At 42.2% G+C, this 23,749-nt stretch overlaps 1 protein-coding gene across 1 annotated transcript; it reads right to left on the minus strand.

Moving 5' to 3' along the window:
• Positions 1-1,638: 1,638 nt before the first annotated feature.
• On the minus strand, positions 1,639-9,172 carry gpr157 (G protein-coupled receptor 157). Its single transcript, XM_056423240.1, has 4 exons — positions 8,644-9,172; positions 4,032-4,245; positions 3,265-3,459; positions 1,639-2,611 (listed from the first exon to the last, which is right to left on the minus strand). The coding sequence occupies exons 1-4, from the start codon at positions 9,018-9,020 to the stop codon at positions 2,393-2,395; spliced, it is 1,005 nt and encodes a 334-aa protein (XP_056279215.1). The 5' UTR covers positions 9,021-9,172; the 3' UTR covers positions 1,639-2,392.
• Between the last annotated feature and the right edge of the window lie 14,577 nt (positions 9,173-23,749).

Genomic DNA, 23,749 nt, shown 5'->3' on the forward strand with positions numbered 1-23,749 from the left:
GTTTTAGAAGTCATCCGCATAAACAGCATTGACTTCCTCCCATTTGCCTAGACCTGGTATCCAGTGCTGTCAGAGTTACTGATGGTCCTGAGAGAACGACCTCTGCTCCATCTCACATAACTTGAGACCAGAATGACCAGAATAGATGGAACTAGATCGAAGGAAAACACCTTATTCTGTAAAAAAACCAGTGTATTTATGTGTTTCATATTTCTAGTATAAACAGCATAATTTTTTATTTATTTATTTATTTATTTAGAGAATAAGGGACAGTGCATATTGATTGACAGTACAATGTACATGTGTAAATATGCTAGCCCGAGGCTAGGAGGCTAGTTTCCTGTAGGGCAGATGTAATGTAATTTAAGAATGCAAGCAGAAGCAGAGAAAGCACACAACATCACACAGTCACACAACAGTACAAAAAAAAGAAAAAAAGAAGAAAAAAGTGCATTGCAATACATACATTTGGAACTCTAAATGGTCCAGCGGCTTGGATGAAGTGAGAGGCCATGCCCATGCCTCTTTGGTGACCAGGTGACCAGGTTGGGGCTTTCTAGAAGGAAGAAGGAGGTAGGCTGTTCCACATCATTGATCCTTTGAAGGACAACATTTTTGCCCAACAGGGTTTTTCTAAACGGGACCTCACAGTCCCTGTTTACACACAGACAGGACAGAGATAGTACGATGTTGTTATCGATAAAGTTTTAAGGGGGTGGCTAGGCCATTTAGTATTTTGAAAAATCAAATCAACAAAGCAATTGAATTTTCTAAAAATGGAACATTTTGTATTTGGAAAATACACCTTATTCTGTAAAAAAACCAGTGTATTTATGTGTTTCATATTTCTAGTATAAACAGCATAATGTCTCCATGTTCTGGAAATATCATGTGAGAACTGTCCTTATAAGAGCACAGTGCTGTTTTACTGGAGTAAAAAGTCTGCCTGCCATGATATAAAGGCGTATTACAACTAAAGCAGGCTAACAGAGCAAGGTATATTAATCCACTTTCTATGATGTCATCTTCACAAAACAAACAGGGGCCTGCCCTCTGTGTGAGTCAAACAGCCAATAATCTCTCGAGAATAAAAGATACCTGGCTGTCGAGGTGGAATTTCTCCACAGAATAAATCAGAATTTAAATATCGCTGATCATCTCTGAGAGGCTCATTAAAATGGATCCGAGACAATATCTCAAAGAGTTGAAGGACCTGTGGGAAGTGGCAGTCTGGTTGTGAGCCCCGTGGAGTTCAGTGGGTTCACGCTGCCCGCTGGTCTGCGTTCGGCCTGTGGCTCGGTCGGGGGGACGGGAGCCAACGGCAGCCGGGGTCAGAGGAGAAGTGAGGCTCAAGGAGGAAGGATGATATGATGAAAGCTCACACATCCTGACCACCATGACAGTTATGATGACGTGTCAAACACTCATGGGATTTTGCAACTAAAGTCTGAAAAAGGTTAGGCAAGTATTGCTTTCTGATATCGAGGGAGTGAATACTCGATGGATTAGATACAAATTTTTATATATTTTAATGTAATGTTTAATGTGTTTCAGCTCATCATACTGTCTGTTCTTGTATCGTGTCATTTTCTTTTAAGAGACGATCAGGTATAATCTTATAATAATTCTTCCACAAAAATCTCTTAAACATACCCAAAGTTATATTGGACATGAGTAGGAATTTTATTTTTGGGGAATTGAAGTTACAATGCAGAACATATTAAGGGATCTACTCAAAATGTAAACAAACAAAAGGTGTAGCAGGAAGATGTAAGATGCAGTTTCCTCTCTTACGGCGGGAGTTCATGGTTCACGGTTATTTCATGAAAATTCTTTGAACCATCTCAAAACAGACTTCATCATTAACAAGCGTTGAGGAAATTAATCAAAGATAATCCACTCTGACGTGAACACAGATACCAAACTGTGGGTAATACCCGTAAATAGAATACTTGAATACTCACTCTAGCAAAATAAAAGTGATAACACCAGAATGTAATTGAGTCAACACAGTCCATACAGCTGCTGACCTCTCCTTTGCAGAGTGCACAGCTGTTCAAAATGCAATCAGAAAACATGTGCAAGTTCACAACTTAAAGTGTAATGTCCTTTTAAAGTTTGATGTGCAGCACATCTGTGACGCCGCAGCATTCACGTGCAACATATTCAGCATGCGACACTCAAACTCCTTCATCAGATGTTGGTGCAGAGCCAGGCAGTATCCCCCTCATCACCCAAAGTGCAGACATGTGACTTTTCTTGTGACACAGATGTGCATGCGCCTGCAGAATCTCCAACCTTCTCTGCAGCCACTTTCTGTCATGAGGTTAAATGTGAAGCAGAGAGCTCCATCACGCCCTCCACCTTTGCCCGTCTTCTCATCCACACAACGTCATCGATCAGTCCCGACCCGACTGCCGCTGTCCTCTTCCCTCTGCGTGGAGGTGTCCTGTCCGGGCAGCAGCCGGTGAGGGGCGCCATGCGAGGGCTGCTCGCCCACTGGACTCTTGGAGCAGCAGCACAGCGCGGCGCAGAGGCGCGTGCGGATCGGCCGAGTCAGCAATACGAACATGATGCAGTTGGCTGCTCCCTGCGAGGTGTTGCCAATTCCCTGTTGGACCCAAACAAAAGCCTTTGAGGGGAATGCAGCAGTTAAAGATAATGACTTTAATGGGTTGAAAATGTTACGAAACCATTTCATTTTATTATCTGAAAAAGTTAAAACATCATATTATGAGTTCAGCTAATGACGGTCATAAGAGTGTTTTATTTTACTGCAATATCGGTTTTATTTAACCAATACATATATAAATACTGTTTTTATTCTTATTAATTTTATTATTATTATATTAAATAAAATATTGTACACACAGTAACAATATGATGGAATAAAGGTAACGGTTTTATGTCAACTTTATTTATTTTTTAATGGATTCAACTTTATTTATATATAAATTGATTAATAATTATATTGTTTAATCCATTTGAAAAAGTTATTAATGATACTTTTTAGATGTCCAAACATATCAGTATACAAAGGAACTTTTATGATGAATATGCGGTGATTCACAGACTTGACAGCATGCAACCGCATCATCACAAGTTTACCAGCACATGAACAACCCACACAGGTCGTCATACACACAAAACGGATGAAAAGGGGGATCAGTATCACAGAAAAGAGATGGCATACATTGTAGGTTAGTAATTGAGATTAAAGAAAATTAGAAGACACCGTTGGTTTAAAAGAAACTTTAAACTTACATGTAAGGTGACCAGCACGGGGTTCAGTCTGGCTTGAGAGCCGGCCAGCAGCAGTATGAAGCGCACTGTGCTCCAAATGCGAAGGACGATGAAGATGATGGGAATGAGCGTGAGCTTCATATCAGCCATGGAGGAGAAGGAATGGGACGAAGGCCTGTCGGCCAAGATGGGACGGTACTCAGACAGGGCAGCATGCTGCGGCCGACACACAGGAGTGAGACCGGATTTCATCATAGAAAAAAAACAATAAAATAATGATGTTTTGACACACAAAGCAGAAACTGAAAGAGAATAAGATGTGTGTAGGATAGCAGGTGTAACTTAAAAACAAGAAGCTGTGACTCTAATGTTCTTTTTATCAGCTGGATATCTTCAAAAACAGACTTGGAGGCCACAGGCCAGCAAACAACTTTTTTACTGCACTTGCATGAATGAAAGAAAATGGCATGTGCATATCATTTTTATTTGTTTGTGTATTTTGCTGGTGATCTAAACACAGATGAAGATTTTTGAATTCTAAACATTTTCCATTTCTTAAAACAAATTTACAGAGCAGCTCTGGCTAAAGTATGCACTATCTTCATGGTTTCTAGTTTTAAATATCTAGAATGTATTATACATATCTAATATTGTTTATTTAATATAAACATAATTCAACATTTTCAATGTATGAGTGATGCTTCTTTTGTCTTCCAATGCTCATGCCTTAGCAAGTGGCTGTGATAAGAGCAGTGTATGTAATCTGCACAGAGCCCATGTATCCTCACCGCTATGTGGATGTGCCTCTTGATGAGGATGTAGAGGACCGGCAGGGTGAGGTAAGCCAAGAACTCCCAGATCTTTCCAGTCAGCAGCATCCACAGGACCCGGTCCGGAGCGTGGATCCTGACCCAGCACCAGCCCACCGACACCTCTGACGCATCGTAGCCAATTTTGTTGAGGCACACGGCTGCAACAGTGATGGCCAGAGGGACACCCCAGCTAGACCAGAGCAGAGGGTTAAGCAGAACTTCTTCAAAAGGTCAACTTCTTATCTTGAAACATCGACATAAAGTGTGAACAGAGATGCTTGGAGGGTTAAACATCCACCAACGTTGCAAAGACATGTGACATCATGTGATAGATTATATTGCGCTTGAGGCTTTTGTGTGTTGCATGGTGCACTATTCCAGGTCATACCACTTGTGTTGCTTTGGCTTTGTGCATCATAAAAACACTTAATGCTTTCACTTCAAGAATCAATGTTTACCCCCAAAGAAGTATTTCTCATTGTAAAACAACTTCTACTCCATTTGTCTCTTTTTAAATTCCATTATATGTCTTTTTACATTGCACTGTGTTGATTTAGATCCAGCCATAATGCCTTCTATGTCTCAAAGCTCCTTGAGTTGCTTTGTTGTTAAAAGCTGCTGTTTATTGCTTATTCAAACCCACTTTAAGCACATCAGGGAAGTTAATCATTACGAACCAGAGTGGAAATACAATGTCAACTTCAAGTTGGCCAAATACCAAGTTAGTTTGAGCCTCAGTCGTTTTCTGAACAAGAAGATGTAGATAAAGTTACACATGATGCTGTTGGTAGTAATTAATAGGGCTGTCAAGTTAAACGCGTTATCTATGGATTTATTTGCCGCGTTTTAACACTAAAAAAAATAACCTAGCATATAACGTAATTTTTTTTTTTTTTAATTTTTTTTTTTACCGCGGCAGGCACAGTTTGACACTGTTGTTTTTTTAAAACAATCATTTCATGGAGCAAAAAAGCACTAAAAAAAATTCATAAAAAACAGTATAAAAATCCTGCTCCTCCTCTCCCCTCCTCCTTCCTCCCGTCTCCACTCTGATGTGGTCGATCGGAACGTCGCGAACGAGAGAGCCGCCTCTAAGACGGTTTGACGAACGACGAGCTCGCGAAGGAGTTTTCTTTTCTTTTTTTTTTTCTTCTCCTCTCTCTCTCAATTGGCGCCTTGTTGTTTCAATATGTATCGTGTTCGTCGTCTCTGGGGGCGGGCTGGGGGAGGGGCAGCACACACAACACACACACAACACAACAGACACACGAAAGAGAGGAGAAAAAAGAGAGAAAAAAAGCAACAGAAAAAAAAAAAAAAAAAAAAAAATGAGAAAAAATGAGCATCAAAAGAACATTTCAAAAACATTGACCAAACAAGGCAGAGTGACCAAACAAAGGCAGAATCTAGAGTCTGCACACTACAAAAACAATACAACACAAACACACAAATCACCTGCCGTTAGTAAGAAGAAGACCAGAAAAAGACGTTGGATAAAGAAAAAGACAGCCAAGTAGCCAATATGTCTACTGCAACTGTGCATGCAACTGCACACTGTCTGCAACTGTTGCTGCCACACCACCACATACAGCCTAGGAAAGTACACCCACCAGAGCTCTATGAGTACATTTTTTTCAAAAGTCTAAAGAAGAAGAAGTCAAATGAGACAGAATTGAAGAAGACAAATTTTCAGTTGTTGATTGAATGTGATTTCCAAGAGGTTTCATTCATTCAGATCAAAAAATGTTCAGAAGGAAATTATTCATGCTCAATCAATCATCAATGCAAATCAAGTAGAGAACAGAGCTCCCAAGGAATCAGAGAGGCCAGTAAAAGTTGACACAAGCTTGTCTAACAACTGACAGCTGAAAAGCCACACCACCATGTCTAACAACTGACATCTCACTTTGTTAGTTACATCCAAATTGTGTGTGTCTACCGGATTGTTTTGAGTTGAAAATTACAAAATGAGACAACTTAGCAGAGGAGCTTTTCAGTTCAGTGGACCTGACAACTGGACAACTTAGCAGTTTGCTGTGAAAAAAACAATGCAGCTAACATAAACAAAGAAAATTAAACTGTTAATGACAATGCAACACCATCAACCTAACACAATCAACCTGTTTGTAACCCTGATTGTGCACACACACAAAGTGATTTTTTATGAGGGCTCTTTTCATGATGGAGCCCTGTGAACAAAAGCTGTGACAAACAAGAGACGATAGTGCAGGTTTCCACAGAACTACAACAGCTTTCTGCTCAAACAAGACCAAACATGCAGGTGCTGATTCAAACAAGACTGTGTCTGAGGACTTGTCGGATTTCATAACTCCCCAACCTCTGATATGACAAAAATAGTTTGTCTCTGGGAGGGCTGTTATGAATGCCTGGTTGGAGGTCTGAGCATCAGAGGAATCGAGGTAGAGCAGGAGGCATGCAGTCACTGCAGGAGGATGTAGCAGGTCACTGTGGAGATTTGTCAGATTATTATTATTTGTTGTTATTGCATGATTGATATTATATGTTATTGTTGTTGTTGTATTATTTATGCTGCAAAATAAATTTTAGCATAATTTATAAAAAAATATATACTTTGTATAAACAAAGCATAATTTTAACATGAATCAAATCTTTTTCAGCTATCACAGCTGACTTGAGCACCAGATGCTCTCTGTGAACAGAGAGAGTGACAGCAGCTGACGGCTGCACAACTGCGCATCAGAGAAAGTGACAGAGAGTTATATTGAGTTCTGTGTTACCATGGACTCTCTAGTCCACAAATTGGGTATAACCCTATCTGATCATCCACAGACCTATAACACCGTGAGATTCAAAAGAGCCTTTCTGGCAGCAGCAAGCAAGAGCCGCCAGCCAACTTCACTGCCAGAGGCAAAGAGGGAGAGAACAAGCACAGCACTGCCAAGAACACAAGAGCAAGGTAGAGAGGAAGAAGAAGCACGCTGGAGCATCACAAGCAAGAAGGAATTGAGAGTCTGCATTCAGGTATGAAGTGAGGAGATTAGACCCAGAGAACCTTTTCAGAGAGAGCCACCACTGAGCACTACCGAGCCCCTGGCACGGAGATGCAGACCCACTGAGCTGGTGCAGACCATTGAAGTGATGTAGCAACGCCACCCCCCTAGTACAGAGACTCAGTGAATCCAGCCACAAAGAAGACTCAGAGAATCTTCTCAAAACAGGCAGGACATTTATCAGGACAAAGGCACTTGATCTTTCTCCGCTGATTTACAGTCTTTTTCAATTAACTTTGTTTTTTTTACAAAAGCTGTAGTTTTTTCTATTTTTGTTTGTGTCACTAATATATGTATGTATTTTTGAAATTGTTTTGTTTTAACAAAAGTTATTTAGTATATTTTTTTAAAAGTTATAAAAGTGTTTTTAGTTAAATTAAGTTTTGTTTTTTCTAATGTAAATAGTTAGTTCATTTGTTTTAGTGTACAATTAGTATTTGTTATCACTCTGTTTTGTATAAAGTGTATTTTTAAAATAATTATTTGTTAATTTAATTTAGTAATCATATAATTGCCAATTTACATCTAAAATTGAAAGAGCCGGTTCAAAGCAACCAAAAATCTGAAGAGCCATTACATCGTGTCAAATTCACTACAAGAAAGAATTCCGGACCAAACAAAACAACGTGAAGACGAAGGCGGCGAATTTGACGTCAAATGGCTTCAGAACACTTGGTCCATCAAAAACAACCTGATTGGTCACAGGTGACATCTCACCAAAATTTATTGAAAAACTCAGAAAGACTCATCACCAGACAAACCACACAACAGTCACAGGAGAGGCTTCATGGTCAACCTTGTTTTGAGAGTAAGAGCTATAATTTGTGTCATTTCAGAAAACTTCTTTCAACGGTGAAAACATTAACAATGCTTTATGCAATAACACCCTGCGTGTGTGACATGCATAATTGGACTTAGGTGAAATGGTTTTATTTTGTAATGTTCAAGGTTAACGGCCAATAAATTTATGTGTTAAGTTAAATAATTTGAATGTTCTAATGTTTTTTTTACACTATTTTTGAACAATGGGGTTTCATTGAAATTTTTTTTAATTTCTGTTCAATGGAATTAAATTTTTTACTAATGTGATGTTTCATAAGAACCGCTGACTTTTGTTTCACTTTGTCTCCTAGTAATTAATCATATCTGAAAGATCACGAGGCCCTTTGGGTGACACGCCCCCACCGCAATAGTGTTACCATGGAAACGAGGCTCTGAAGGCTGCGCTGTGGTAGCCGTGGTCTTAGAATTACTCTCTTTTAAAAAAATAAGTAAAGTAGAAAACTTTAACACGTAAACGAAGCGGACACCAACTTATGTAGTTATACTCTGTGTTGTAGTTTAAGGAAGTAGGTGGCCAACGGGTTTCAATTTCGCTCCATGTCCAAAATTAATAATAATAACAATGCGATGTCAGCTCTGCTTCGAGCCTTTTAGTGTCCCATGATGCTTCACGGTACAAGCTCACCCAACGTAAGAACAAGGGCCTCATAATCCACCTGTAGCTTATGGTTCACATCCATTAAAAATAAACTAAACTAACGCAACTTTCTCACCTGACGAGGTGGAACACCCACACCAAGCTGTCCGCCACTCTCTGGCTGGACCTCACGATGAACACGTACAAGTAGACCGCAATGGCCACGGTCCAGAAGAACGAGCTGGTGTTGGCGAAAGTGGAGATGGCCCCTTGAGCCACGCAGTCCAGCGAGTTGGAGCGGAACATCCTCCAGACTCCGAAGGCGTAGGAGACGGCGGACAGCCAGTCGGCCACCGACAGGTAGACCAGCAGTCTCCTCGGAGTCGTCCTCAAGTCCGACCACATGACGTAGGTGAGGATGATGAGCGAGGAGCCCACGACGGACAGCGCGCACGAGCACAAGACGACCACCTGCTCGGACAAGTACACCACCGTCTGGTTCCCCTCGGCCATCGTGGTCGAGTGATTCTCAGCGAACTCCCATGCTGCGCGTGTTCTGGACGACCACGGCCCCTCCGCGTGGAAAGCCAGGAGAGCTAAATGACTTCACGCACTTCGTCCATTGCTTTTAAAAGCAGCCAAACAAACTTCTCCTCCCGTGTTTAACCCCTCCTTCCTCGCCTCCTCTCTCCTCGGCTCCTCTCTCCTGCACCCAAAGCAGAAGTCAGTCAGCTGCTAATGGGCTCATAGCGGTCTATTATTGGCTCCAATGCTTGTTACTTGTGCAACTGTAAAGCTATGACAAATGTGTCACGTAAAGACAGATGACATGTGGTAGTTTCCTCCATGCCAGGCATTACAAAATATATTATTTCAATCCAAGCATGCTGAACACTCTTAGGTCATGTGAGCAGTAAAGTGTATAATACTGCATCTGATTTTATTGTATTTTAATTAGATTTTCACATCGAAAATGTATGACTAATGAAAGCTTGGCTTTACAGCAAAAGTAATAAAGGTAATACAAAAATAATGTAGAAGAAATCCCATACAATTGTAAAAACGAAAGTACAAACATTACAAATAGTGTCATCAGGTAAGATAAACTGAGACAGTCAATCACTTAAAAGCACAGGTGTGCAAATATTGAATTCACCAATACATTTAATGATATTAATGCTATTTTTTTCATTAAAATCCAAGCAGCAGAACTGAAAGCTGGAAAGAGATTTTGTTTTTGAAAATGTCTTGTCTGTTTTTGTATGTAACTGTATTAAAGTGACAAGAGGCATCCCCAAAAATATAATGTGGACGACAGCCAATGATTATTTTCCTTTTTATTAAATCTTTCAATACATTTGGTGGTGAACTAGATTCATTGTATGTCCCAAAAAACATCTTAATAATACTGAAAAAGGGCTTTCACAATATCTTAAAATAACAAAGTATTTAACTTAGTTACATTAAAAAACAAACACACATCCTGTAGTTTGAGGACCTTTAAGCAGTGAGTGTGTTAGGTTTTCACACACACACACACACACACACACACACACACTGAACGCAGATGCAGGTGAATGCAAAGTGTGCTCCTGAATTAAGATCCCAAATACAGCCTTCGTCTACAGAATCACATAATCTGTGAATTGGATTGGATTCAATTTATTTTTATTTTTGAATGATTGAAGGAGTATCAAAGTTGTTATTAAAAATCAGTTATTTATCAAATAAATTAACAGACTGAACATGTAAGTACAAATGAGTGTGTTAATAATAAGGTGGTTTATTAAACGCCCCGTGCTCGCTCTAACTGAACAGACTAAAAACGGACATGCTTTTATAGATGACATTTCTTTACTTATCCAACATCGACGCTTCCCAAGAAAACCTGAGACTGTCTCAGAATTCTGGGCAGTAAAATACTTTTTTAATGAAGTTATTATACAAATTAAATTCCATTGTGCTGCTGGTGGTCATCTTTTACCTCAAAGTAAATGTTCTTTTTATCAAGCAGGTTTTTGGAATCACAGGCCGCCCATAATAAAGTGCACATTTGGGACATTTGTGCGTAATGTCTGCCGTGCTTTGTGTCGAGCAGCTGCTAAATCGTTGGCGTACTTGTAATCGTGGAACCAAAGAGTTGAAGTGCAGACAGATTTAAAGCCATTAAGCAACAACCTTGTGAGAGAGGAGGATTTTATTGCTTCTGAATTGCTGCAGCCCCGTGAAAAACTGCACACTCTTTGTGTTTGCAGCAATGCAGTGGCACTGTGTCCTCTTTCCTGCAGTCTGCAGCAAACACATCTGCATTATCTTTATCACGCATTACCAACAAACTGTTTTACAATACGGAATATTTTCCATCAAGTGTAAACAATTAATCAACTAAAGATTATGTTATTATGTTACGAAGGCTGTATTTGGGATCTTAAATCAGGAGCACACTTTGCATTCAGCTGCGTCTGCGTTAAATGTGTGTGTGAACACCTAAAGGAGTGTGCACCGGGCACATATATATACGCCATTCTGCCTCATCTGCACTCATTAGGTCTCCTCTGTTCACATGGCGACATCAGTTTTTTAACTCAAAGTGCTGCTTTTGCTTTTTTTATTTTTTTATACAACAACATAATTACAAAGTGCATGTGTCCTGTGAAGACAAACAAGTCCAATGAATACACTTTTAAGTTATGTCACTTTTATTTACTTTTTGTTGTTGTTGCAATTACATCTTATGGCATACGGAAATTGTAAAATAATACATTTGGAATCAACCACAATAACACAAAAAGTACTAACAATTCATGAAGAAAAATGGTATTTGGTGACAAAAACAACCTGCATTTGCAATTGAAAAGTAGGACTCTGAAGCCGAGCCATATTTTTTTTAATGAAAGGGTTGTAGGTTTTACTGGTGCTGCATTGTTAAATGAACAAAACACATGCTGCTATGATTTATGGCACAAGATGGCAGCAGAGGGTCGTAAAAGTACAGTTTGATGCTTTGACCCAATTGTAAATATAGTAGATGCTGTTGACGAAAAGGCCATGCGCTCAGGTGATCTATCCTCCTTTAATTCTGTAGCAGGTCCTCAGCTCCTGTTAGTGTCTCCTACAGTGTCATCACACGTGTAAAAATGTACAGTAGCAGTTGGCTTCATCGCTGTTTCATGTTATCCCCTCCCTCTCGTGATGGCTCTGATCCCTGGGCCTCTTATTGCGAAGAATTTCTGCGGCAGTAAACTTGCTGATTGCTTCGTTCTCACTCTCACAACAACCAGCTAAGACACTGCCAGAGAAACACCCACAGCAGCCGCGTCCAACCGTCTGTCCCTGCGCCTGCCTCTCACCTGCAGGATCCGGACTGGTGTTTGTCGTACACCTCCACCCGTGAGTCCGGCACTACAGGCGCTCACACTTTTAATGCCCAGCGTCCTGGGGGTATTGGTTGTTGGAAGGCAATGGCCTCACACTAAAAGCCCCACCAGGAGTCGGCATGGTCCGACGCCAGCAGCTTGAAGCTCTATAAGAAAAGAAAAGTAGGGAAACATAATTGAGTAAAAATTGGTCCATGGACCTCAGGGACTATAATCCCATCGCTATCAGTTGTGTTTCTCGCTGCAGGGCTATTTTGGGCCGGCTGACCACTCCATACTGTCCTTTCCCTGTGGATTCTGCTTTGCTGACAGGACAACATGGATACTATGAACAATCTGCAGTCATGAGCAAATAAAGGAACAGAGGGAGCTCTGAAGGATAGAGAGGTGTCAGGGGGAGGTTTGTAATGCGTACAGTTGGATGACCGTCCTCTATCTGTGTCTTTATTGTTGGAATCCTGCAGCAATGCTATTTGTAGCTCTCTACGTCTGCTTTGGGTGCATTTTATGAGGCATTGTTGGTTGTACAACTGGAAATTCCTCGCTTTATGGGTGGTGAGAACATCTTGACCCTATTTGATGTCTAAAAAAAGTACATTTTGATACTTCTAAAATAAATGATGTGTGATGCCCTGAGGCTGATGCTGACACTATATATGTGTCTGTCCCTCTCTTGCACACAAATGATGTCTTGCAAACACTCGCTTTCACTCTGCCAAGCTTGTCGCGAGCCAGAAGCTCGCCGCGAGCCAGAAGCTCGCTGAACACATGATGACAGGAATTCCTTCCTGCTCAGGGCTTGATGTAATCCCGAATACAGGATTGAGGAATGTCAGTGAAAACAACACCCTGCTTGCTAAATGAATGAGTGGCTGCCTCACTGCATCGCTTGACTCTCAAACCTGTACACAAATACGTTCCGGACTTCAGCTTTACTGGCACAATAATGTCTTACTATTTTTGTACTATTGACCAAATGGAAAATGTGTCAACAAATATAAGTGGAAGGTGTGGATGAATATTGCATTATTAATATAGCTTTTTAGGTTTGCCAACTTTAAAAAAGGCTTTTATTTTGACATAAGTATAAGCTTAATTAGAGATATTAATATCCAAGTAGCATACAATGGATTACTCATGCAGCAGCGGGACACTGGTGTAATAATTACTGAGAGGACTGGAGAGATATCCAAATGGATCAGAATGAATATGGCATCTGCTTTCTTTCTTTTTTCTTTGTATTTATTTGCAGATAAAACAGAACATTTGACAAAAATATATAACTAATAATTCATTTGTGAGGGTGGCCAGAAACCTAAAAGGCTTTTCACGTGTCTCCCCCAGTTTTAGTTTAAACAAACAAATCAAATAAACTTAACTTTTAAAATGCTTTAATATGAATCAACACATTTAAATGTGTTATTTTCTCTGACTAACTTTTAAAAAATCTTAATTTCACCAATGTATACAGTCCTTACAATAAAGAAGTTAGAACACAGAAATATCTGTTATTTTTACTTTGATCAAAATAGCTGTGGATAATTAATAGTCTGGATAATTTATAATGGTAATCTATTGTTATTTTATAAAGAAATATTCTTGAGTTAAGATAACTTAAAACCCTCCTGCTAAGTTAAATTAAGTTTGGCTGATAAAGGACTTACATGGGAGCATCGTTTGGTTTTTAGATATTTAACTGACAAATGGTTAAACTTTGTACCGTAGAGGTGCCTCCTCAAACTCAGACTAGAAGCTTTAAAATATTTTAAAATCTTCTTTATTTTTTTTCTTCTTTCATAAGAGTTGATATTTGTCAGTTTTTTAGAGTATTAGTGTCCGTAGCCACAGTTTCAAGTGTAATAGTACACAGAATGCAGTGTGTGTCTTTTTGCTTTTGTTTAAGTGACCATTTAACTCTTGTGTCTACAGTTTACGCAGGTTCCACCTACAGACCAGTAAAATGGGAGATATCCCATCACAACACCAGAAAAGACTTGTTTGTAAATATATATATACATATATATATATGTATATATATCAACATACACTTATATTGAGCACCGTAACCCCCGACCCACCTAAAGGCCTGAATCAGCTGGGTCCCTCTGCTGGAGAACACCCCCCCATCAGCCCTCAGTGCACGTCACCACCTCGCTCCTCTCCGCGGGTCGTTCCAGTTTCAGGTAACAACGCTCAATCAGTCACGCTGCAGTCCCATTCCACCAACGTAATCATCTTATGGCTAACAATGACACCAGTATTTACTGTGGAGCCGTGTTCCTGAACAAAGCTACACATGACAAGAATGCCGATGGCATGCCTGCTGCTGGAGCTTAGCCTCTCTTGAGGTTTAAGTACGTATATTGATTGAGCTTTTTTAGATGTTTTACTGTCACGGTGATGATTAAAATCTATCGCTGGAGGTGTTTAAGTTGATAGAAAATGATCAGAAGTAATAAAAGCCTTGTCATGACATTTATTTTCTATTTTTGTTGGCATGTTTTAAACCTTTTGTGGGGTGATCATTTGGTTTGTGAGCATTAATTATCAGTATTGCAGTGTGTTATTTATGATATGGTTTTGAGTCTTGCCCACTGTGCCCACTTCACCCGGTTACCAAAAAACAAAGTTGCCCAGTGACTATATGCAGTCTTGACGACGCTCAAGTGAAACACACAGATCACAGTACACAAGACATTTGAGCCCCATGAGTGATTTATGTATTCTAGTTTTGACCTGAGAGCTAACCAGTGTGACAACGTGGATCGGTGGTTAAGGTCGTCTTTATCTGCTTCTCTGTGTACCGACAGTAAATGTATTCGCCCGGACTCAAACAATCATTTTCATTTCGAGAGCAGAAACTAAAATCAGCTCCTTCTCCCCTCCTGTATTTAAGCAGATATAAATCATGAGAAACTCCAAGTCTTTATCTCTTTGGTCTCAGCTTTTCGGTGAAGGAGAGGCAGCCTGCTGGGTCTCCTGATGGAAACTGTGTTTCAGTCTGAACAGAGGGGGAAAACAACAACAAAAACAGCTGTCCTTCTCTGTGAGGATCAAACTGTGGTCATGGCCGAGTCCCCGGGGACATGTGCAGTGGCCACTGGGTGAGTGGTACCCGTGTGTTTGGCCCTATCACACTTCTCTGCATTCAGGAACCTTTTGTATATAGTTACCATGGCGGCACATTAGCATCAAGACTGGCTTGGACGCTTTCACTACACTTCCGCCTGTGCACTCCAAGATCACATTTGACCATTTACTCTTCAATGAAATGACAGGCCGCCTTTATTAAGCAGATCTGGAGGCCTTATTTCAGCATGTGTATATACAAACTGAAGTTCTACCTTTTAAAGTGAAAGAGCACTGTGCTCCTCTTTGCAAAAACAGAAGTGCTCAGCTGTAACATTATTCATCAGAGGTGTTTATCCACACTCAGTTTTGACACTCACCGAGCGGCGAGGCAGCCGTGGAGCTCCTTCATCCACGCTCACCTCCAGCGAGTGCACTCTGGGGTTGACGTCAACAGGAGTCTGTCCTCAGGTGCAGCAGGGTCACTTCACACCGGAGCACTGTTGACCACACGCCTCTCCTCTTGCCCCCTCTCTCCTTCTGTCTGTGTCTCTCTGCTCCTCTCAGGCAGTACAACAAGTCAAGGCATGTTCCAACATGCCACCAACAGCTGGACCGAGTGTATGAGCCTGCTCCTGGAACACAGAGGGAGGAGCAGGGGATTAGAGAGGGGGGAAACCCAGAGGAAGGCATGACTCAGCCTGCTTCAGTCAGCATGCACAGCTTTTACTTTGAGCTCTTTGACACAGGAAGGAGTTATTGTTTGAAGCTGCATTAAGATTGATTTTCTGGTTGACGTGGTTCATATTACGATTATTATAACTATATTTCTTTATAAAAGCAGAGGTGGTGAGATGAAGTGAGGGATGAGGGCGACTGACTGAGAAGAACGTTGCTGTATCGGACTGACTTGTCAGTTCACCTGTTCATAGATCATAAAGAAGTACAGTTTGTCTTCGGGCAGAGACTTCTCTCTCTTCTCTCTGCCCACCAGGCGAAAACATTTCTAGCTCATTACTGGTAAATTGACAGGCAAATGAATATCTACAGTATTGTTTTCCATTCATTCTCTTATTAGCAGGTAGTTCTGTTTTCTTTTTATCACAACAGAGTTAATAGTTTACAGAAGCTGTAACTGGGCACCGGCACAGCATGCCGATGAGCGCTGCTGATTCATCACATTATCTCATGACCACGGTCGGTAAGGCCACTTCAATTCCAGATGAAGCTCAACCGTCTGAATTACTTGACTGTGAACATCGTAGGGAGTGCATTAGCAAAGACACTGAACACCTGTGAAATATTCACATTTTGATGTTTAATGTGAAATATTCATTTAAAAGCAACTCATGTAACGAAGAAAGAACCCTTTATGTAATCCAGTAGAGAAAGAGAGAGAGAGAGAAAGAGAGAGAGAGAGAAAGAGATACAAATGTAAATTTTATTCTATTTAGCTTCTAACACACATTCAACCATATCAAATGTGCAGAATCATCACCACCCGCGAGTGCTGATGATGCAGAGCTGCTCTAATGTAAGCTGGGTTTGTACTAGAGGAGGGATGATGCCAGTTCATCACTGCTGTAGTGGAAGTTGATCACTAGGCAGATTCTGGGTGCAGTGGCAGGAACCAGCTCAGCAAAACTCACCTGCTACAATACGGTCTCAGTCTGGCTGCCTGAGCATCTCTACATCCCTGTACTGTACATCCCTGGTGCTGCTCTCCACTGCAGCCCGTCATCAGACGGATGACCTTATCAATGAAACAGCAAAGTCACCAGGATGTTACGTCCAGAAAGAACTCAAAGCACTTTGCTGCTGCTTGGACGTTTGTTTGTTCCCCACTAACAGCGACTAAAAAAGCTGTACAACTTTGTAAAAGAGCAGAAGAGGCCTATTTGCCTGCAGATACGTGTTTAATTTATTGGAAGTGGTGATGCGGCACTGCGCCGCTCAGCAGCGCTTTGACAAAGTGCCAGCAGTAGTTTCACCAACTGAGTTGGTTCTTAATTGATGGAAGCGTGAGTTTGCAAAAGAGGGAAATATGGACAATCATGCTGGCCCTCCGCACTTTTAGCTATATAATGAAATAAAAGTTGAATTCAATCATCTTCCTATACCTGGGACACAGACTGCAGCTGAGGCCTCACACTTGCATCCGTGTTAGTCAGGAGAAATCAGAGGGGGGTGGGGTGGGGGAGGAGCCCCTAGCCCAGCAAGTTCAAAGCTTGCTGCATTGATTACATCATCGGAAATGGAGTGCTGGAATGGGACAATGCACCATCGGTGGCTGGGGGGGGGGGGGGGGGGGCAACTATGAACTAATCTCTTCATTGCCTCCCTGTGGAGATAATGAGCAGTGTGAGTGTGTGTGTGTGTGTGTGAGTGTCCCTTTCTCCTCTGTCTTTTTACTTAGCTTGTCCGGTCCAGAGTGAGACGGCCCGCTCTCCCTCATTTACCACTGTGTCACGTGACCGAAGGAGTATCCGTGTTTGAGATTGATGGATGCGTGTGCGTGTGTGTGTGTGTGTGTGTGTGTGTGTGTGCATGTGTGATGTTAGAGGCCGGGCTGCAGGAACTCAGCTGCTGCAGGATACTGCAGGATTGCTGCTCTGCTGCTGGCTCACTGGCTCCTGCGCTCTCTCTCTCTTTCTCTCCCCCCCTTCTCTAGTCACTCAGGCAAATTGCTCAAGGAGGATGGTGAGAGCATGTGCTGCATACTTTCTTCGTCGGGGAGAGGGTGTGAGTGGAGGAGGGAGGAGGAGGCAGAATCACAGGGGTACAGAGCATGCCGGTGATGCGCTGTGCCGGGCAACTGTACCTCTAAGAAAGACTACAGTAGAGAAATTGGAGACGAGGAAGGGGGAGGGAAGAGGAGGAGAGCGGGCGGGAGGTGGGGGAGGGCAGAAGAGAGGTGCAAGGAACATCAGGTGAGTGCGGCAATTTCCTTTGCTGGCAGTGCAGCACCCCCCCTCAGTGAACGTGGGAGCAGGAGAACTGCAGATGTTCCAAAATGATGTCAGGCTCCGGATGTGGTGCGGACCTGATGGACAGCGTGCTATCACTCTGACCCCTCGCACTCGCCTGCAGTGTGGAGACATCCAAAGGCCAGAGAGATGCTTTGGACTCCTGCCTCACACTGCTGACGACGCAGGGCCGGCTTTCTCAAGGTCTTAGCACAGTTACCTGAGGTGAACTCAGAGCAGACCGAGGCGACACACAGGCGAGCTGATCCCTCTAAATCCATCATCCAGATGGGTTTCAGGGCACATTTCAAACTGACTCACTTTAATATGTTGCTTTTTCGCCCACAAATGTATCAAAAAGATAAATAAAAACTTTATAAACGCATGCACAAACACTTCACCACAAAGACACTCTCTAAAACTCTGCCTTGGTATCCACTTTTGTGATCGAAGAAAAGTCCTATAGCTACAGCACAGTAACTTCATTACTACACCACAGCTCCCCTGTCCCATGCAGGCCACTGTCGCCTCATTCTCATCCTCCCATTTTCAGCCCTCAGACACCAATCTTTCTCTCCTGTGTCAAGCATCATATTCACAACTAACACATGCTGATAAATACAACCTCACGAGCACCAGTAAGAAAGTATTGACTATGTTTACTCTTCTCAATGCCAAGTCAGCAAAAATTAAAGTCCTCTCTAGCGAAGGAAACTTTGCGTCCTGATTAGTCTCTTTGTCCTTGTGTCAAATACAGAGTCTTCTCAACCTGCCGCTATTTGACACGCCGGCTGCTATTTCCAGCCCGTACCATGTGTTAAACATGGATGAGGGAGCTGCGGAGCCTGACTGCTAACTGACTGGCCGCCTTGCTGGCTGCTGCATGGTTATTTTTGGTGCAAAGGAGGCTGACAATATTGAGGCAGAAGCAGCTAGGAGCTTTAACCCTGCAGGCATGCACACACCGACAGACATAGACCAAGTCTGTAAGGCTGATTTAAGAAATGTGCAATCCTACACAGGTAGACACATAAGAAGACAATATAAAAAGGTAAATAAGAAAAGAGAGAAAATGTTTACCCAAAGATGAGTCCCGGATGGCATCGCACACACAGGGACGGACAGGAGGAAAACTTCTCTGCACTCTGAGCTCTGAGCCTCTTGGTGGCTGGTGATGTGCTTCCTTGGCGGTGCAAAGTTGACTGCAGCATTGCCTCCTGAGCAGAATGACATTGTTTGCTCTCTCTCTCTTCACTCCTCCTCCTCCTATACGCGCTTGCTCCCCCTCCTCTTTTTTGCACGCTTGCTGGCAGCATAAACTGCACCGCTCAGCAGTGTTCCCCCACTGCCGCAGCAGATCCTGCATGAGCTCTGCGTATCTGTGTGGGATGGGACTTTTAAAGGGGAACGCAACCTCCAGGGTCAGTGCGTGTGCACATCCTCAGTCTGCCCTCCTCTCCTCTCTGTCCTCCTCTGCAACAACCTCCCCTTCCCCCGCAATCCCCCCTTAGAATTATCAGTGTAAAGGACACTTCACAAGAGAGATCCCCTCCACGCACACATAACTCTCCATCCCTTTTTATTCATTTTCACACGACAGCAAAAGCTGCTTTGAGGTATGAGTGTGCTCAAACCTGAATGAGGAACCGTTGCTCTAGAGAGGCCATCTCCTCTGGTGTGCTTTGATTCTTGTCCCCATATGTCTGAAATCTAATTTCCTAAAGGGATTTCATGAGGTATAAGTTTGACCATTTAATAAAAAAAAGACAATTACATTATTATTTTTAATAGGTGCCAAGTTAATTGAAGAAAATTAAAGACCTGGTGACCATTTTTAAATAAAAATAATTGTCACCTGGCGTCAAAAACGTACAAAACACGAGGATTATTGCACAAAGACCGCCACACAACAAATGAGTAAGTGAATGTCGCTCTCTAGAAGCTGCTATCTCAACGCTGCTATCTAAACGCTCAAAGTTTCACAATTCTCAAAGGTACACAATCCCCTTCTGTAAAGTGAAATGTCCTTAATCTGCAATCCCTATTACCTGCCTTTCATTACCCACGGTGCAGTGCGCTACTGGTGCTATTCTGCAGTGCGCTAAAATATAGAAATATCTTGACCGACCAAATTTGTCTTTTGCACGTTGCACAACTCTGTGAGAGAGAGATCATCCATCATTTAGTCAGCCAATAAGGGTGAGCTTCTCTTTCTGCAATGTCTTTACTTCACACAAGCGCACTTTCTAGTTCCCTTCCCAGCTTTCAGGGATGACATTTGTGGTGCGCTGCATGGGCTTTGTATGGATACTGGTGACTTCATTATACATGTGTTTTAGGCATCAGCCTCTGCAGCAGTGCAGCGTTCTCTGCTTCTCACTGCAGGAGCAAGGATTTTTTTTGTCATGACTTTGTTCTGCCTGGGCCCCCACTTGAACCCTGTGATCTTTCATCCTTTGGTGCAAAATTAGAAGCTGCATGTATCGCATATTAACCCATAAATCCTTCAAGTTACGGTGTGTGCTTTCCTGTTTTAAGCACATTAGAGATTGTGTTTTTTATATCAAGGCTTTTCTCCCCTATTAGCTTGTATATCTGCCCTTATAAGGTACGCCACTGCTAGAACAGATCGCTGAATCAGCAAAAGTCTTATAATGGAACATCTCTGACGACCGGGGATCAGCTGCATGAGGCTGTCCATATCAGTCGGTGTCGGTATTAATCATAGGTATGCATCATGCAAATCATCCATCAGCTGAGAGCGAATCCTCGTTCTCTGCATGTGCGATCTGCATGCAGTGCTGCTGCATCAGTCTCCCGCCGAGGCTCCCACCATATGTTCTCTCCTCTGTACTCTGTGAGACCGGGGGAAATGCTCCCGCCAGCATATCCCTCACATAGCCAACGCCATTCTCGGTAATGGCATCCCCTGTGATGAATAAGCCATGAGGAGAGGCACTTTTACATGTCCTATTAAATTACCTCCCTATGCTTTACCTGGCTGTACTGTCACCTCATCACCTCTGGCTCCGCACTCTTCTTAATATTCTCTCTGGTTCGACCAGCCAAGGGCATGGTGTGTAAATGTGTGTTAGGGCTATTAGATCGTAAGAATGGAGAAGTTTGGAGTTGAGTCATCTTTGCAGTTCATTGAATGTGTATATAAACACGACTCTCACTCATGTTTATGATTCACATTAAGCTCTATACAGAACTGCCCACTGATTAGCACTTGTTTCACTTGATAGGAAATATTTAACTAAACAGATGATTGTTTTTGTGCCTGGGATCGTAGCAGGCCGACAACATTATCTCATAAAACCTGAGCCATAACAAATCTGACATAATGCTCAGCTGAAGGAAATGTTTGAAGTATCGACAGTCTTTACATGAGCAGAAAATTTGAGTCGAGTCAGACCATCGGGTGGTGAGTTTGAGTCTTTTTCTTTTCTTTTTTTTGCCAGTCACAGCCCATTCCTCAGCCCATTGATCCGCCCAGAAAAGATAATAGACACATTGATTCACAAGCTCAGCAGCTTGCTTGCTTTACACATCAATTCAGAGTATTTCTCAATAGTCCTCAGTCAAGGAGGAGAATTGCCTTGGCTAAGGACTGACTTTTGAAATGGTCGACTCAAAAGGCGTGCTGAGGAGGTTTTCTTCTCGCTCTCTTTTGGGTGTACAGCACAGCAGAATGTACTTCTGAAAATCTGATGTACAATAAGAACAAATATTTTGGAGTGCATGAATGATCATATGGTTATAAAGGATATTATCAGGGGGAACCTGACATTGACAGTGGGAGATGGAGTCAGGAGAGGTCATTGAGCTAGCAATGAATTAACTTTACACACATCTTTCTCCATCTGCTGACTTCAGCCAGTCTGACACGGAGATGGACTGAATGATGGGATATGATTTTGTAGGAGGTGTGTGATGTGTTTCACTGCACCAATGCTTCTTAGTTGATCTCATTGACCGTGTTTACATGCATTCGAATAACTGGCTTAATCAAATTATCCGTTTCATGTAAACACCTTTGTTCGACTATGTGCGGTCCGACTACGATCCGATTAACACCCCTGGATAACTCGATCCGATCCGGTTGATAATTCAACTATTGTATGTAACGGTGAATTGGATTAGGAACTGGACTTTGCGTCTTTGCGCATGCTTGAGATCCCGCCGCCCTTCTCCCCCCTCCCTCCCATGTCGTGACCCGGAAGTCGAAAGAGACGATAAGTTGTCACTGCCGGGAGCCTGGCCGGCAGAAAACAAACAAACAACGCCAATAGCGCCATTTGCATTCGCTGTACTCCTATTAACATCATGCAAGAATAGTAGAGGGATGTAGCTTCGCCTTGCTCTCTGTTCGCCATCTTTCTCGAAATGTTGATGTTGTTGTTGTTGGTTGTTGTTGGTAGTGGTGAAGAGGTCAAGCGGAAATGGCTGTATCACCACGAGTTGTAATGAAAACAGCGCCACCTATCGTATCGGATATGACATGCTTTCAAAGGCCAATGATTCGAATTACTCACTGCCATGTAGGCCTATATTGGGATAACAGCAGATCCCCCAAAAGATAGCATAGTCCGACTAAAGCAAGATTCGAATTATACCATCATGTAAACGCACTGATTGTGTAAAGCTGATCAGATTCCTCCCAAGGCGGAGTGAAGAAGATTCCTCCCAAGGTGGAGTGAAGAAGACACCGTCAACAGCAAAACAGGTCAAACGTGGTCGTACAGAAATGACTGTCAGCAAGAAGCTGTTCAGAACACATTGAGAATAGTCCATTGATCCAAGATGGATCATCCCACATATAATTTATTTTACTGACATGGAAACACTGTTTTCCATTTATCAAAGTATCGCTCCTGACATTACTCAACCAGCATTTCAAAGATCCCGTTTTGAGGGGCAGAGCTCGGCATGTGAAACACACGAGGAGTCATCAGTTTCTGCTTCAGTATATGAAAGAAATAGTTGTAGAAGGTCTGTGATGGATTGACACGATGAGAGTGTCTGAACTTCTGACAGCTGGCTGCTCTGTTGTGGCGAATGAGCAGCCGCTCTGTCAGCTGTCGTTATCGGCAGCAGCCAGTTTGCTCTCTACAGAGGTGTCGAGGCAAAGCATAACGCACCGATCAGCTTTTACGGGGACACTGAAGCCTTTATTAGGCCTTCACAGAAATTGAATATCAATTCCAAGCATTCCTAATATTTCAAGGTAAACTGTAAGTTGTGTTTTGGTCTGGATTTCTCTTCAACATTGTATGTATTTAAGTTAACTGCAGTTAAAAGTCCACACTGTTGTGCAAGTTAGGGGATATATTTCTCTGAATAGTGAATAAAGACTTTGGACTTTGGGTTCATTTTATCTGTTGCAGTCGCCCATGCCATTGCACTGTAAACCAACGACATTGCACCTATAAATATTACGTTTCAAGGCTGAATTTTCACTCTTTTCTTTATGTTGAAGATCTTCTTAGTAGATGCAAGTTTACACTGAAAAACAAAACAAAATGATCATCTTCAAAACACTCAAGCGTCTTCATTTGATGAGAAATATCTTTTACAAGGAACTGCCAGAGTCCATCACTGCAATGCTGCTTTTTTCTATTTGTGTGATTGTGGGCCAGAAGAATATATTGTGTTGGATAGAAAATGTGCCTTTCAACTGAATAGTTTCCAGTGTTCATTGTGCCTTTTTCTTCTGCATAGATGGCTAGCAGCTTGCTATTTCTGTCTCCTCCCTGCTGCATTGTGTTCTGTGTTTCAGGCTCTTGGAGGTGTGTTGCATATCCACAATAATCTGTGTCCTCCTGAG

Source organism: Pseudoliparis swirei, chromosome 9, assembly GCF_029220125.1.
Source record: "Pseudoliparis swirei isolate HS2019 ecotype Mariana Trench chromosome 9, NWPU_hadal_v1, whole genome shotgun sequence".
Lineage (NCBI taxonomy): Eukaryota > Metazoa > Chordata > Actinopteri > Perciformes > Liparidae > Pseudoliparis > Pseudoliparis swirei.